Below are 16,375 nucleotides of genomic sequence, written 5' to 3' on the forward strand. Positions count from 1 at the left end.
AATGAAATCCAGCTCCATCCTACATGCAGTTCAATAAAAAAGAGACTGAGACTGCCACATGGCTTTTATCTTCAGTCCTGAAACAGCACCATGGAGACAGGTACCATCCAAGAGTTCTTGAAATCTTCTGTCCATGTGTTGAGGGTAGAGGTGCTTGTTGCTACCTCAACAGCATGGGAAAAGCTGCTGACAGTAGTCCTTACTTGATCTTTCAAAATGAGCACTGGGACCTGTACCATGCCCCTCCTTTTGCAAACACCATGCGACAAAAGCAAGCCCTTCATTGCAGGTTTAGTAGTGATAATAATGCTATTTCCAGCACTTTCTGAGACACACTTTGTTTTTCTAGCTTTTAGGCCACTTTACTGGGGCAGGTTTCTATACCACCCTTTAGCTAGGGCATCCTGTATCAGAGGCAAACTGTCACTGAAAAGTTTTATCTATACGAGATAAAACATGTAATAAAAATATTTGTCATCTCTTAGGTGTCTCTACAGATGACTTACTATTCCAGCTGCAGTTCATAAGTTTAGTTGGAGTAGGGGTTGACTGTAGCTCATAAGGTATGAAAGAAAAACCTCAATCCACAGACTAAATCCTTCCAAGCTCCTTAACTGACTCAGACAAATGAAAAAATATTAGGCAGAGGAAGTACTAGAGTAGGCCACAGTTATATTCCTTCCATCCACTGATCTCTTACTTTGGGTCTAACAAGTACTTCAGAAGAGGCAGGAATTGTCTGCAAGTGGCGAACTTCCTCACTGCTTTCCAGCATTGCAGTACTGGTTGTCTTCAAGGAGAGCGCCCTTCTAATGCACCTGGTTTTGTTGAGCCCCAGGCCGACACATGCACCCTGGCTCTCAGGGATGCGACAGGGTGTGCTGGGAAGCTGCACCAGGAATATGCCAGTCTAGCCAAACTACTGGGTCATCTCTCTTGAAGAAATGGCATGCTTTCAGCTCACTTTGAGGTTGTTTTCTAACAAGCAAAGATGAAATGTCTCATTTATTCTCTGGAAATAAAGAGTTCAAGATTTGGTAAAGGTTGGAGGTAAAGTTACAAAATGACTAACTGTTATTAATAGCCTTAGTGCCACCCTTAACCAGATTTATTCCAAGCTGTGCTTGGGCTGCCAGGATAGATCCTACTCTGGAGAACTGGCCACTCTCTGTATTCACCCAGTTCCCTTCCCCACTCACAACAGCATCAGTGAAAATGCAAATATCACTATGTGATTGCAGGGTAGAAAATTCTCCTACTTAGTCTATTGTCATCCTCCAATTGCCCAGTGAAATGCAGCATTATTAAAATTGCTTTCATATTCTTCATGAAGGTCTAGCTTATGACGGTGCAGTAGGGAGGTTTCCTTTGCACCTGGTGCTTCTTAATTTAAGCCTTTTTATATGCCTACAATGCTTAAAAATTATGTCTTAGGAAAGAATAGTTGAGCTTGCAACATACTAATGTTATAGTGTTCTCAGCTTGGGCATTGCATAGAAGCTATAAGACACAAATGTAGTGAATGATGTATTTTAGGATGGAGAACCTCAAAACACGCAGAAGTCCTTTGAGTTTCCAGGGGTACTCTCTGACCCAATGAGTGTCCTAATGACAAAAGTGTCGCATACAAGATGACCACAACCACTGTTGCCATCTGCCCATGTTGTGCCAGGCACTGTTCAAGACAACAGCCTACAGACAAGGCAGAAGGAGGACGAAGACTTGTGGAGTTTCTGGCTGTGGATTCAAATGGGGCTTAGACATGTCAGCACTTAACCACCCAGACCGGGATGTTTTAGCAGATACTGGTTTGGTGCCCTGGGAAATTTACTTGCAAGACAAAGACAGCACCACGCTGGATGGAAAGAACCCAGCTGCTCACTAGCCATAGGATGTTTAAGGTCTGCAAGCACTTGGTTTGTGAGGGAAATGCAATGAGTTTATGGTGCTGAGTTTTCAGCTACTGTTTGGGAGCCGGGTAGAAAAGCACAATCTGTTGTTTTTGCTCTTCCTGGGGTCAGTAGGCAGGCTGCAGGTTGCAGTGGTTGCACAGCTGGACCAGAGACTTGCTTGGAGTTAGGAACTTCAGTGGAAGAAAGGCAAAGGGTAAATCAAGATAAGCAGGAAAGGGTACTCAGTAGGACAGAAACAGAAAAGCTGGCTGGTGGTACCAGGAGGATACTAAGTAATACATTTTTTTTTCAGGCAGATCAAGAAAATTTTCCTAAAACTCTGAAGTGCTGGACTTGACATTCCTTTCAAGGAAACAACCGCTTGCAGCTACACATTTCAGGACTGCCTGAAAGTCCATGCCCGAGAACTTGCTGCTGCAGGTGGCATTTTATTAATGATTGTGATGATGAGAACATATGGACCTTAATTAGGATCAAAATAATGTGAAAGCAGAATTCCTGCTTTCCAGGAGACAGAAAGCTGTTCAGTAAATGGGAAGGACATAACACCACAGACAAGAAAAGCCTGGAAATAAGGACACACCATGTAAGGCTGACCTCAGCTGAGAAGGCAAGATGGCAGCAAGCCACACACACACTTGTATCATAAGTATATGTCATCTTTAATGTGATGGACAAGGTAGCTGGAGTGCTATTGTTTGACTAATGCAAGAGGTATTACAGCTGCAGCACATCAGAAAATTTCTTCAGCATAATCAAATATTTTCCTGCTGAATCTACCACCCACGCACAGTTTTAAACCACTCCCAAAGACACTGAGCAACCATATGGTTAACCACATAGTAGCTGTGCATTCTGGGCACATGGTACTTTTGAACTCAGCATGGCAGCCTGATCCTAGGGCTCCCTTTTCAGAAAACACACCAAGGCCACCCCTGCCAAGCAGCCTACAGCAGTGCTATTTTCCTTGCTTTGGGCTCTGAAAATGCCAGCTAGAAGCCTGCTGCCAACCCCCCAAAACAGCAGCAAGTAAATACACATAGTTATTTCACAGGGACTGTCAGGTAGGAGATATCCAGGGCAGAAATGATTTCACCTTACCTGCACCTGCCTCCAAAAGACCCATAGGTTGTCCAGATGTGCTCAGGGTTGAATGTAAATGCCAGCACTCTGTCTGTGTGCCCTCTCTCCCAGGCAGGATTTCTTCCTATTCACAGTCTTCCCATCAGCTCATATACATGAAAGGTTTTGAAAGCTTCACACACAGCGATTTTGCAACCCAGACCAGCCTGAGGACATTTATTTCTTGAAATTCCAGCAGAACAACAGAGCTTCTCGCTGACTTGCTGTAATGGTACCCGTCTTGGGAAGGGAATGGACAGGGATACCTCCCTACACAGCCAGGTGCAGGCAATCTCAGCTGAATGAACGGTGAAATGGACACAGGCCCTGAGGGGCCAGTGGAGGTCTGCAGCACTTCACATAAACACTTACTGGCTTTTCTTCAGTAAGACCACACAAAACAACCCCTCGACTGAGTCACAGACAGAGTTGGAGGAGTGTGCATGAAGCACTGGGATATTTATCAAGCTGGGACTTGAGCCAGCTCACTTGAAATATGAAAGCCACAAGATAACTGGCTGTTTCTGGAGGCCTTATTTCATGTTTCTCCAAACAGGTCAACACCAGAGCTGACCCGTGAGCCCAAGGAAAGTGCAGGTGGACAGCTGGCCTGAAGGGATGGAGCCCATCACTCTTTGCTGAGGTAAAACCAACAAAAAGGGCAACGCAGTTCTTTTGAGGAAGAAATAACAAAAAGCCTGTGTTCATATTTTTTCTGAAGCAAATAAGGGAATTCGCTGGGCAGCCAGGTTGATTCAGAAGAAGCATGGGAGCTGTGCACAAGGGTGTTTTACACTCTCTCCAGTCCTCCTACACTTATTTCTCCCCTTGCCTGCAGACCGGACCCCTAAACCCATCCATCTTGCGATGTACAGACCCCTTTCTCCCTCAGTCCATCAGCTGACATGACCCACAGCTGTCCACACCCTCCCCATCCCCAGGAAGCAGAAGCAGCCATCCCTACAAACACCTCTTGGCCACTGGGAAGGATCAGGCCAGAGAGGGGTGGGCTGCATACCATGCTCTTCCCATCCAGAGTCACAAGCATCACTGCTACAGCCCGGACTTCCTCTGCAGGGCAGCAGGAGCTTCAGGAGATGGGGACAAGGGGTTTGGACTGCTTACACACTTCAAACAGCACACACAGTGGGTGTGGGACAACACAGACTGCACACATGTCCTAGAGGGCTTGCGGTAGTGTGCAAGGTGCTGTGTGCCTGTGGGTAGTAATGCTGAGGCCGGAGAAACTGGGGAGGCATGGGCACGGAGATAGCCAAGCACTGGCTAAGAGGAGATTTTAATGTCTAAAACTTGATGGGTAAAAAAATTCAAGGCAGAGCAGTATTGTTCAAGGGCACAGTGACAGAGTGCTGAGGAACAGCCAATACTGCAGGTCTGGGAAGGACCTTCTCACTCTCAGAGTAACCACTCATCTCCCATTCATTGCTCCAACAGCAGAAAAGTATTTCCCCTCCATCTGCCGAGTCAAACCCATGAGTACTGCACACATAAATACAGTTTTTTTCAGCTCAGACCTAGTAGTTTCTAGCACATAGAAAAGCTTTCTGTGGGGCTTACAGCTTTGTAACACTGAGCTGCAGCTCTGGCCAGGTCTAAGCCACATGCTGTGGCTACCTTGAATGAGGCAAAGTGTGCTACCAAGAAGGTGTTCTCCTTCCTGAGACATCCCTGAAGCTGTACTTGCAGGGCGTGCCTTTCCTGCCAGCCCCCATGTGGCCTCTCAGTTCTTCTTAGTACTTGTGCAATGAAGGTATATAAAAACATATTTCTTTCCTCCACCATTGCTATCCCAAAAGGTCATATTTCTGATATTTCTGATATTTCCTAAGCCCGTCAAGGCTTCCTGCCCCTGGATAATTATTTTTGCCCTGGTCTGATTTGCAGAGCTGTTGGCCTGGCTTTCCAGCTCCTGTTACTTCAAGTAACCCCCATGAATACTGCAGCTTTTCAGACACTGAATCACCCCCAAAGTGCTGTCCCTCTGAAGTGTGAGTACATGTGCAGATGTGTGTTTGTGTGCATGTGTGAACACGCCTGGGTATTTGCAACAGCTGTAGGAACTAAGTGTAGAAATGGGGTGTGGCATTTTACAGATGTCCTATTAATCCTACGCACTGTTGGGGAAGAAAGCCAGGGTGGATATTCTGGGTGTGAAGGGAGGTGTGCTCACCATATGATCTGATGGGAGTAGATTGTTTCACTGTGCAGCCCTCTCTGTGCCTGCTGACACCATCATGGCTGCATTCTGCTATGGAGTAGTAAGGGGTAGTAATCCCATGCAAGGAAACTGAGGACATTTTTTTAAGTTCCCCTTCAGTTCTAGGCTGTAAGCTCAGGCCCCCGGTGAGATTCACTATATCCAGCTTTACCTGTCTGTGGAGTCGGTATTGTCACCAAAGCTCTCCTTAGAGTCAATGAAGAGAGACTGGCACTTACAGGGTGTAGCTCACATTAGCTGTTTTAGACACCTACATCAGGAAGACAATTGAGAGGTAAAGTTAATTGTTTCTTTTCATGGATAAATGGTGAGACTGGAAGATCCCATTCAAATGGAGTTGTCCACCCTGCAGATGGTACCTTGTCAGGCGAATCAAACTGTCCCCTGCTCAGACGGCAATAGGGATGGTGAAACCTATCTAAGGGCACAGGAGTGAGCACTCTAGAGGCCAGTCAGTGCTGCAGACTCTTGACAGCCATGCACTCCTTTGCACGTGATTCTTTCCAGTTTGTCATCCTTACTTGCTGGTGTCCTGATTCTAAACAGAAAGCGTGAACATGCACTTAACCCTCCAAATCCCAGGAGAAGTATCCGGACTGTCCTTCCAGACAGCACAGGACTCCTTGCACAGTTAATGATGCAAAACAAGGACCATGACTGCTACAGAGAAGGGTCTTCCAGGCATTTTAGAGTAGCTTGCCATCTCTCTCCTCTTTCTTATGTTTTGACATGACATGCTTGGATGTCTCTAGATGGTGCACAAGATAGATGCCAGGCATCCTGACTGTAATGTAATTGATGCAGACTCAACCTTCCTACAGCAGGCCAAACTGCGAAAACAAATTTTAGGTATATTGAAATTCTCTTAGGCTTCATTCTGCAGACCTCTTACAGGGCAAAGGCCTTTAAAATGTTTTCAGGGTTGAGTCCAACCAGTTTCAAAGTATGATAAATGTGGAGTGTTTACCTGGTTGGGCCATCAAGTGGAGACAGACAGGAATGTGCTGTCTTTGTCAGCTGGCTCATTTACCTGTGCAAATCTGTTTGTTCCATACAAAGTCACCCCAATTCTTTCATTACAGATTTTTCTAACATCTTTTTTCCACATAAGAACACTGTCTCATAAATTCTATTTCTTTCCAGTTAAGAACCAATTTCCTTGTGCTTTTTATGTAAAGACAATGAAAATTAGATCACACAACAACATGAATGGTGGAAATACTATTATGGTCAGATAAGATTTACAGATAGCACAGGCAGATAATCACAATGTGGAAGGACACTAACCACTGGAAACAGCTGACAATAATATCAATGCCTCATAAGGTGGGGGAGTTCTGTTGTATTTTGAGGTTCAGAAGATGTTACTTGCCCCTAAAATCCCATTTAGCCTCCCCAGGAATGGGAATGCATACTTGGGTTCCCATCTTTGAATAGCTCAAGCACCAAGAGCAAAAAACCTATTTAGTCCCAAAAAAGGCTTCTGCACCATGTAAGGAAGGAAGCAAATGGAGAAACAGAGATGGTGCAGTGGCAGGCATGTTCAGAAAGGCAATTTGTTGGATGGACCGGTCACCCAACACCTCCTGTTTTCAAGAGGAGGGAGCAGAACTACACAAAAGGTTCAGCGGGGGAGCAGCACAGAGCCCCACCACACCAAAACTTGTACAGCTTTTGCTTGCTGACCTTCTTCAAAGGCTGTGTCCCCTCCCTGCTCCCAGTCCCATGCACCCATCCCAGCAGACTGATTGCACGGTGCGGAGCCCACCAGCTGCTGCTGCCCTGCACATTGCTGGCTAATCCTGCCTTTCCCTGAAGAGCAGAAAGGCAGGACTGTCCAGGGAGGAGCAGGATCTGTACCAAAGCATAGTGGGGATATTCAGCATAGGTGCATGTGGGTACACATGAAATGAAGCACAGTAAATGTTCCTCTGTACTCATATTAAGATTCTTTGACTTAGACAACCAGAAAAAGCAAACCAGCAGTTGAGTGACAACAGCCTAGTTGGATGTGACGTATGTAAAAATTGGGGAAACACAAAGATACCAAATAAAGAACAACTCCCATGTGAGTCCCAGGCATTTGTCATCCTCTGCATTGATAAATATTTTTCATATAGGTTAGGCTTTACAGACTGAAAAAACAGGCTTGACAGGGATTTCAGAAAGTCATTTTCTCCCTGCTGTGCCCCAAAGCAATGCCAACATGATTTTTCATGGTTTTGCGGAAACTGCTCTTGGAGACCTCCGGTGATACAGACTCCCAGGCAACTCCTTACTCCCACACTTTACTATCTTAGAGAACTAGGAAGATTTAGAGTTGTCCTTGTTGCAACTGAAGTGTGTTACTGTGTCTTTTAGTGATGACAGGCATTGCAAACAGTCTTCTCTGCAACAACATTTTATGCACTTGAAGCCTACTTTCATGTCCCCAGCCACGTCTTTGCCTTCTTAGGGCAGACAGCCCCAATCTCTTAACATTTGCCCACAGGCCATGTTTTCCACATCTCCTATCATTCTTGCTACTCTCTTCTGGGCTTTATCCAACTGGCTCACATCTTTCCTGAAGTGTAGAGTCCAAACAAGATAAAATATTCCAGCTGAGGCTTTATAATTTCCTTGTAAAGTTGGAGGCTTACCTCATGCCTCACAAACATTCCTATTTATACAACAGAAAATGCTGGCTGGTTTTGTACTAGCACAAAACTGCTGGCTCACACTCAGTTTTAGATCCTCCAGAGTCCCTACATCTTTGTCTCTAAACTGCTCCATTGGCTTTGTCACTTAATTATTTCTGATGAAATCTCCAATCTTAGGTGCATCTTTACTGAACAGCATCCTACTCTTCCAGCGTGTGCCCTCAGCTGCAGGACGATTGTGAATTCTGAGCCTGTTCTGTGCAGCACACCATGTTCTCTCCCAGCTTCAGTTAAAGTTGACGTTTGAATAAGTACTCTCAATGTCAACATGACATTCATTACTGGAAATACTGACTAGAATGAAGCCTCAGGCAGATCCCTGCAAGATTTCCTTCAGTACGAACTTCTCTTTGACAAGGGACCATTGATTACCATGCTCTGAGTATGATCTGCTAAGCAGTTTTGCACCATCTTATTGTAATTTCACTATGGTCCCCTTTCCCTTTAGTTTGTTTTCCCTCTAGCCAGCTTTCAAACAGCCTTTGCTGCTTTTAAGACCTGTCTTCCTGTAAATGAGCTGCCTTTCCTGCATGCAGGGACTCTGCTGACAGACCTGCCCTGCCTGGAGGCTGTATAAATGTTTAGCCACAGTCCTACCACATGAGAGGGCACGTACCTCCTCCCACCACTGCTTGTCAATGATGGAAGCACTAAAACTGCCATGAACCTGCCAAGGAAGCCCGCTGTTGCTAGTACCCACCTTCAGAAAGGTGGTGGCTGCTAGCCAGGCCCCAGAGTGGGGTGGGGGATGCTCTGTTGTGCTCTTACCCGACCCAGGGCTCAGCCACAGCCCTGAGCTTGGTGAATACCCTCACCCCGCTCTGGGATATGCCTCCCACTGACTGAGAGGGTAACTGGTTGGGCACACAGGACAGCTGGAGTGCTGCAAGAGAATGACATGTCACTCAGAGGATGTCCAAATACAACATTTAAAAGAACAGACAGTGAACCCAGTGCCTGGAGCTTCCATGTATGCTTAGCATACGGCTGAGATAAGTGACTGTCTTCTACCTCATGCATGATGGAAGGGACAACCAAAGGGAGGATGCATGATAGCAATGCCTAAGGGATGTGTTACACGTATAAAAAGAAAGCAAGAACATGGATTTGTGGGCTTCAGGCTACCGGAGACCTAGCAGAGCGCTGTTCAACCAAAAATGCAGTGCTACATATGCTACCTAGCATCAGCCCTGAAGGAAAAACCACAACGTAGTACTTTAGCAATTAGCTGAGTTTAGTGGCAGGCCAAGTCTGGGTACCTCTGGACTCTGGAAAAGGTAGGATGAGAAACAGCTCTTGCAGCAGTACGCTGTTGGCGGAGGCTCAGCAGCTGCATCCTTGGATGGAAGCAGCTGCACAGGGTCCCCAGGGTGCGCACAGCACACAGGCAAGGCAGAGCTTGAAGAGACTGCTAGCACGGCTCCACTTGGTGAAAGCTGAGTATACTCCTGGATCTATGTATCATGGAGAGGAGCTTGCCATTCCTGCCACTCACTTTCTGGCTACTTCTTCTCCCAGATCACTACCTGTGAAAGCATCTCCCACTCTGTCCACTGAACAGCTCTCTGCTTCTTCTAGTTATTATTAGTTTCTCCTCTCAAATTTCTGCATACTTGAGTAGAAGTAGATAGCCTCTTGCCTCTGCTTCAGCTCCACTGCCTGGCTCAGCCCCACTGGGTAAGAGAAGCACAGAGCAAATAATACAGAAAAGCTTCCATAGGAGGGATATTCTAAGTAATTTAAAATAAGAGGGGGAAAAAAATGCATAAAACCCAGTCTCCACAGCAGCCAGAGAGACCTGCTGTAAGCTAGAAGAATAACCAGTCATATTTATTCTCTCTGAAATCATTTGTTCTCTCAGAAAGCAGAGCTTAGACTGTGGTTGAGATATAGAAATCCCTTCTTGGATTCAAAAATTTCAAGGAAGGAAAAAAAGGCTACATAAAGTACCATCCACTATAACAAAGCTGAAGTTGTACAGTCCCTTTAGACAATTTGGTGCTTCAGCACCTGGAGAAGACACCCTTGATTTGGCATGGTGATTCTCATCCACACCCAGATTCTGCACCTGGAAATGGAAGGAAGCTCCGCAGAGCATTTCAGAGGAGCCTGGGAGGGAACCTACTTCTGGTCAATGACAGATAGCAACCACAGAGCTTTTCAAGGACAATTTCATGTTTCTTCCTGTTGAATAGGAAGCTTTGTAGATCCTGGTAGCAGGAGACATGAGACATACACAGGGACACGCCTAAACTGCTCTGAAGTCAGAACCTCCTTCCACTTTGGGACTGAAAACTGAAGTCCTCTCTGACAGAAGGCTCCAAATGGAGAAGAAAAACTCATTTTTCAGCGCAGCCCAGTGTAACAAGGTCCCTGGAAAATATGTGTCCTGGTGTTTTTCTGCATGTCAGAGGGCCCACTCCTCTTGGTGCCAGCTCTCCACCTACTCCATGCAGCAGAAGGCCCTTGGAGGGCTGAGTAGACAGTATACTGGCTGAGGTCCCCCAACTGAAACATCTACCATAACCTTCAGTGAACAGTGCCTTGCTGTTATCCAAGTTGTCTTAAACTCACCTTCCAGTGCAGCTGTACAATTCTCATAAAATACTGTATTCACAACATCTAATTTCAGCAAAGTACGTACAGATGCTTGTGAAAGACAGAAGTGAAAAAAAAAGAGAAAACCACGATTAAACCACTAAGACTAAAAATAACCAGAAAGTTCTTTCTCATTCCCTTATCGCTCTGAATTGCTATCTTCTCCTGGCAGGCTGCTACACAGAGTTTCTTTCTCCAAGCATACCTTTTGCTTTGTTGCATCTGTTAAGGAGAGCCCTCCTTGAGAAAGTCTGTATCACAATGTACACTGATTGGACAGCTCTGAGAAGCTTTTTGGCTCCGGGAAGGCTCCTTCCCAAGCCCTTTGAAGGAGGTTCAGACAGATTTAATCCTTCACTCTGAATCTCACAGTAGTTATTCTTTGTCCAGGAGATAGTTTGGACATTTGTCTTCATTAAAATAACGACTGCTTCACTCCCTTGGAGATGCAAATATTTCTTCCTCAGATGGGTGGCACCTACTCTGTTTGACTGACTGATTAACACTTTGTTGCCTCAAGAAGTTCCTTTTTCTTCCCTCTAGTGAGTCACTGGCTTGTTTAACTATGAAATGTATCTTACACAGAATCTTGTATTTTGTAATAGTCCGTACATTAGCAAGTATACTTGTTGCACCCACCTATATGGGATTAATACTCGTAGAGCATTGCTGGCATTTGGCTAAGACCAGACACAACAGTAGTTGGGTGGGTAACCTCCAGCATCTTTCTCTTGTAGGCAGACTCAATATCTAGATTCTGCTGCGCTGCATGGACAGATCCCAAAGCTGTTACTTCCCATGCTATGCTACATTCTAAAAGAGCCTACATTTCATCAACCCCACTGAAGCTGGACCTCTGTCCAGCAAGGAGAAGTTATCAGTACAGTTTGTCAGGATGTGCAGTGTCCTAGCAAGAGAAGTGCTCATGCCTCTCCTGAGAGGCACTATTGCCATCAGCACCCAAAGCAGTATTCCCTGACCCTTCACAGTCTCCTGCTGCATGTGTGGGGCATGAGAAAAATAATCATTTCAGATGGTCTCAGCTGTGGAATCAGAGGGGAAAGACCATGGGAAAGCAATGTGCACAGGGTCTACAGTATTCCCTGATGGGTTAGCAATGTCCCTTCTCTTTCAGCTGAGACCAGATGTACATTCTAGCAATAGCTCTCCCCCCTACAGTGGTTTTACAGCAAGTCAACATGCAGTCAGCCAGCCACATTGTGAGTCACTGTGTGGAAGCTGCTGAACACCCAGACTTCCCCGTGGTAGAAAAAAAATTGAGAGTATTTGTGAAGAATGTGGAGGAGGTCTTGAAACACTTTCTGATTATCCATCTCAGTAAAGAGATGACTGGTCCCTGGGAGATCTGAGAAATGGTTATGACCTTACAAACCAAGAGTTTTCCATCAACTGCTGTTGGTGGGTAATGGTGAGCAGGAGACCTTTAACTAGATGGATCAGACTGAAGGCCAACCAGCTAGCTTCCACTGACCTCTGAGTTACCATGTCTGTGCACTAAACAGTAGTATATCTCTCTCAAAAGCTCCAGCATACTTTCATCATCTGGTGATAGCTATGATAAAGAGAGAGTGACCTAGGAGTACATCTACACAAATAAGACCTTGACAGAAAAGAGACCTAGCTCCTGCTGCAGAAACAACGGTGCTACAGAGGCAAAGCAGGAAGGAGGCCCATGAAACCCTGTGACAGGGATGTATACTGGCACCATGTCCCCATGACAAACACTGCCAATGTTTATCTTGATACGCCCAACAGCAGCTGCAGCAATGACAGGACAAATAAGCAGCTAAGACAAGGCAGCAGGTGCAGTCAGTGAGCTGTCCAGTCTATGAGACTTGCACTAAACATTTCCCACATCAATGCAGCTCTACCATAGGAAAGATGGGGACTGCAGTTTTATAGCATATTGTCTTTGACTTATCATATGGCTCAAAGCCAAAGAATACTTCCTGAGTGTCAAGGTGCAATCCCACTGTTAAAACAGCAAGCCTTGCATGCCAAACATGACTTCATGGTGACTGCATGGCTCAGCAGGTCCGACTTTGCAGCACAGTCAAGGAAGAAAGTGCATATTCAACAGGAGACTGGACAATCTGCCTATGGATAGTCCTGCACTACCAGTTTTGCAGGGACAAAGGTCAGAGCCGATTAGTCAGATTAAATCAAAACAGTGTCCAGACAGCTGCTCATGCCAGGGCTGGATGAGGCTTCATCGCATACTTCAACAGAAAGGCCTGGAGGTTGCATTCAGCTTCTGCTTTGTCTGAGGCCTAGATGACACCACAGGTGACACTTTTTTGGCACATAATCCACTTTAAGGAAGCACAGGCATTTGGAATGTGAATCTGATAGTGCAATATAACCCAACTAGAGCAAAAATACTCCCAAGCAATATCATCAAACTGATAAACGGGCAACAAGCAGTATCTACACAGCTAGAAGACTTTCAGGCAGCAGCATATTCTAACTGAGCAGGCTGAGAGAAATTGAGCTTGCCAGGAACACCAGCTAAGCTGGAGGAGTGGAGGGGCCAGTGTGCCCCTGTACATGCTGCAGGAGAATCCTGTTGTCTCACAGAAGGCTATAGCCCTCATGGAAGGTGCGGGAGGCTCAGAAATGCATGATTCTTGAGTTCAGCACAAGAAACAAGAGCAAGCCTAACTAAAAAAGCCAGTTGGGCTTAGGACTACTCTGGTGAGGAGCTTTCTCATCTAAACAGGACTTGAATCAGTGCTCCCTAAAGCAAGAACCAGAACACAGAAATCCCACTTCTACCCTCTCTTTTATTCTGCCATTCTGAGAACCATATTTCTTGCTGCATAGCAATCCCATTGCAGTAGCTGAGAGCACAACCATAGGTGGTTTGGGCATTCTCCTGAGAAAGACTGGTTGGAAGTGACCTCTGGAAGTCTCCAGCCCAGCTACTCACTCTGAGCAGGATCACTGCTAACAACAGATCAGGTCAGCTACAGCTTTGTCTAGACAGGTTCTGAGATATCCCAAAGATGGAGATTCCAGTACCTCCCTGGTCAGCCTGTGCCAGTGCTATCCTGCCTTCCTAGAGAAAATCGCTTTCCTGATTTCTGACCTGGACCTACCAAGCAGGACATGACTATTGGCCCTTGTTACATTGCCTATAACTTTTGTGAGGAAAGTTAAAATCTGCCTGACATTATGAGGAAACTGAGTCCAGGCCATCTACCTTTCTGTGGTAGGGTTCCTGTGACAAGAGCTTTTATCACAGAAAAAAACAGGCTCTGCCTCTTATTGGTTTATCTGACCTCAACCCAGTGCATGTGAGTAAGGGTCCATCACCATGATGGCTCAGGACTGAGTCTAATCACCTCCTCGCCCAGCCCTGAATTGCAGTGGGAATGGGGTATCTAACTCCTACTGATCTCCCCAGCCATGCAGGGGATGCTGCCCATGAGCCAGAGCTGACTATGCTTGAAAATGAAGGCAACGTTTAATGGTAATGTGCCTTCTGGAGGATCTTATGAGATGTCAGTGCATAAAACTCAGGTACATAATGACTTGGCCATGTTCTAGGCCAAAGGCCTCTGAAATAAAACACATCAGTCCCTGAATGACTGTGAGGTGCGTTGTGACAGCCCATGGCTCTCCTTGCACTCACAGTGAGTCAGAAAGAGAAATGCCAGTGGTCATTCCTGATGGCTTTGACTCCATTGTGAACAAGGTGAACTCCTGCTGTCCTCTCTTCCCTTGTCATTCTGTCATTCTTTCTGCTAAAGAAATCTGGTTTTGCTGGCCACAAGTCCCTGTTTTGCAATGCTGTTGTGAGCCATGATGAGAAAAGCAGGTAGACAGAGTCTTAAGCTGGCAGTGGTACAAGTTTGACAGGTCTTGAGCAGCTGATAAGATCTTGAGTTGTCTGCTTCTCTACTAGCACAACAGTGAGTAAAATATACAAATGTAGACTGAAAATTCTGACTTTAATGTCCCATTACATGTGTTTTTCTTCCCTCGTCTCCAAGGGCAAGCTGACTCTGACTTGAGCAACTTTTCAATTAACTATTTCTGTTTTTCCCTAACAGTGCTTTAGTGATACCTGACAGTCTATCAAACTACTTTACATATATGTACATATACAGACATATATATTGCCAGCTAAAGTGAAAGGAAATAAGGAATGTGGTAAAAATTATATCCTTAATGGTGTTTTATATTCTAAAACATTTATGGCAGGGGTGTTTCTACTTTACAGTCTCTGTCTTTTGTAAAAGCTTCAGATGTCTTCTAATGGCCAGAATTAAGATGACAGAGTACCAGAAGACTAAATCTTCTTGTAATTATTTTCTTTCATATGGTGGCAGGGTCATATTAATTCCTTTGACTCTGGGTCTACTTTGTCATCAAAATCAACATGACAGACAATTTCCTGAAACAGATCTGCACTGCTAGGGTGACACATTTACTGGAGCCCCCACCCCCACTTACCATTCGTGAAGGTGTTCACATAGTACCTTCGGCCCTGAGGAGACATATAGCTCTGCCAGCCAGGGGGAAGATGGCCATTCAAGGTATCTTCTCCTGTCTGAGGAGTTGCCTTTCTGGGTTTCTGCTGAGAAAAGAAAAAAACCCCAACCTATTAAGTCAATATCTAGACAATGTAAAGTCTAACCAGACACACGTCTGGAAAGGGACCATGTGGTTTGGCATTCTAGAGACTGCAATACACCCAAAGACTTTCAGTCCATTTCTCCCCTCATCTGTGCTAGCTTCATCCAGAACATGAAGCAATCTTCCCTTGGAGCACTGGCTACACAGAACATCCTTTGGGAAAGAAATGAAACTCCTCTGTATTTGATGTCCCATGAGCACCTGGACCTGTCCAAGAAAATGACTCATTAAGCAGTAAAATGCAAAGCATAAAATAATCAAGTGTCTGAGAAAGAAAGGCATGCATCTGGCACTCACTTACTTTCATGTGGATATACTGGTGGGTCAAAGCACTGGTCATGGGGGTGCTGCCCCGATTTAATTTACAGGGGCACCATCACCTGCAGACATTTTCAAGAAGAAACACTGCAGAGCCATGTTGCCTATAGAAGTAGCGTACTGAAGTAAATTTATCAGTATGCTGATTATATACTAATAATGCATATAATTAGCAATGCATACATTACTGATCTAGATGTAATCTGGATCCATATCATCCAGATACAGGATCATTAGGATTCAGATTACTAGGAGATGAGCGTCATGCTGACACCTGCTCTCCAGGGACACACACAGAACTGCTATCAGGGTTCAAGTGCCAGCTCAGCCATACATCTCTTCACCAACTCAGTTGCAAGCCTCAGTACAGATTCAGGGTGCAAAGAAAAGAAAGAGGTGAAGCTGCAAGTAATTGCCCACACTACATTGCATCACCTGGGCTATTTTCCTCTTCCACGTAGCTCTGGTGGTTCCTTGGTAGCAGCTGCTTGATGTGAGACTGGCAAAGAGGGCTTCATACCAAAGGAGGCATGAACCCTGTCTGATCCTTTCAACCAGGAACACTGAATATGGCAAAGGTAGAGATAAGATGCATAGCCAAAGATTGCCAGTTGCAGCCCTACAGGTGTGCGGCAATGAACCCAGCAGCCTCCTCCTGGCTCACATCCAGAGAGCTCCGCTTTGCCTTTCCACATTGCCTAAGGCAAACCAGGCATGCGATGTACTCATTTTTTGTTTGTTTGTTTGCATTGCCTTCAAAGGAAGAAAAACAAAAGAACAAGGAAAAATGTGTGAAATGGAATTATTTATCCCATGAAAGCTAA

The 16,375-nt window shown here is 45.4% G+C and overlaps 1 protein-coding gene across 4 annotated transcripts in view; it reads right to left on the reverse strand.

Annotated features, from left to right (window-relative positions):
* The window catches only part of GAS7 (growth arrest specific 7), a 106,328-nt gene that overhangs the window by 51,981 nt on the left and 37,972 nt on the right, over positions 1 to 16,375 (reverse strand). For all 4 annotated transcript variants that reach the window (XM_075044826.1, XM_075044825.1, XM_075044828.1 and 1 more), the window contains exon 2: positions 15,051 to 15,174. In XM_075044826.1, coding sequence (XP_074900927.1) covers positions 15,051 to 15,174 — 124 coding nt within the window. The remainder of the gene's footprint in view (positions 1 to 15,050; positions 15,175 to 16,375) is intronic.

The sequence above is a fragment of the Buteo buteo genome, chromosome 13 (assembly GCF_964188355.1).
Source record: "Buteo buteo chromosome 13, bButBut1.hap1.1, whole genome shotgun sequence".
Taxonomy (NCBI): domain Eukaryota; kingdom Metazoa; phylum Chordata; class Aves; order Accipitriformes; family Accipitridae; genus Buteo; species Buteo buteo.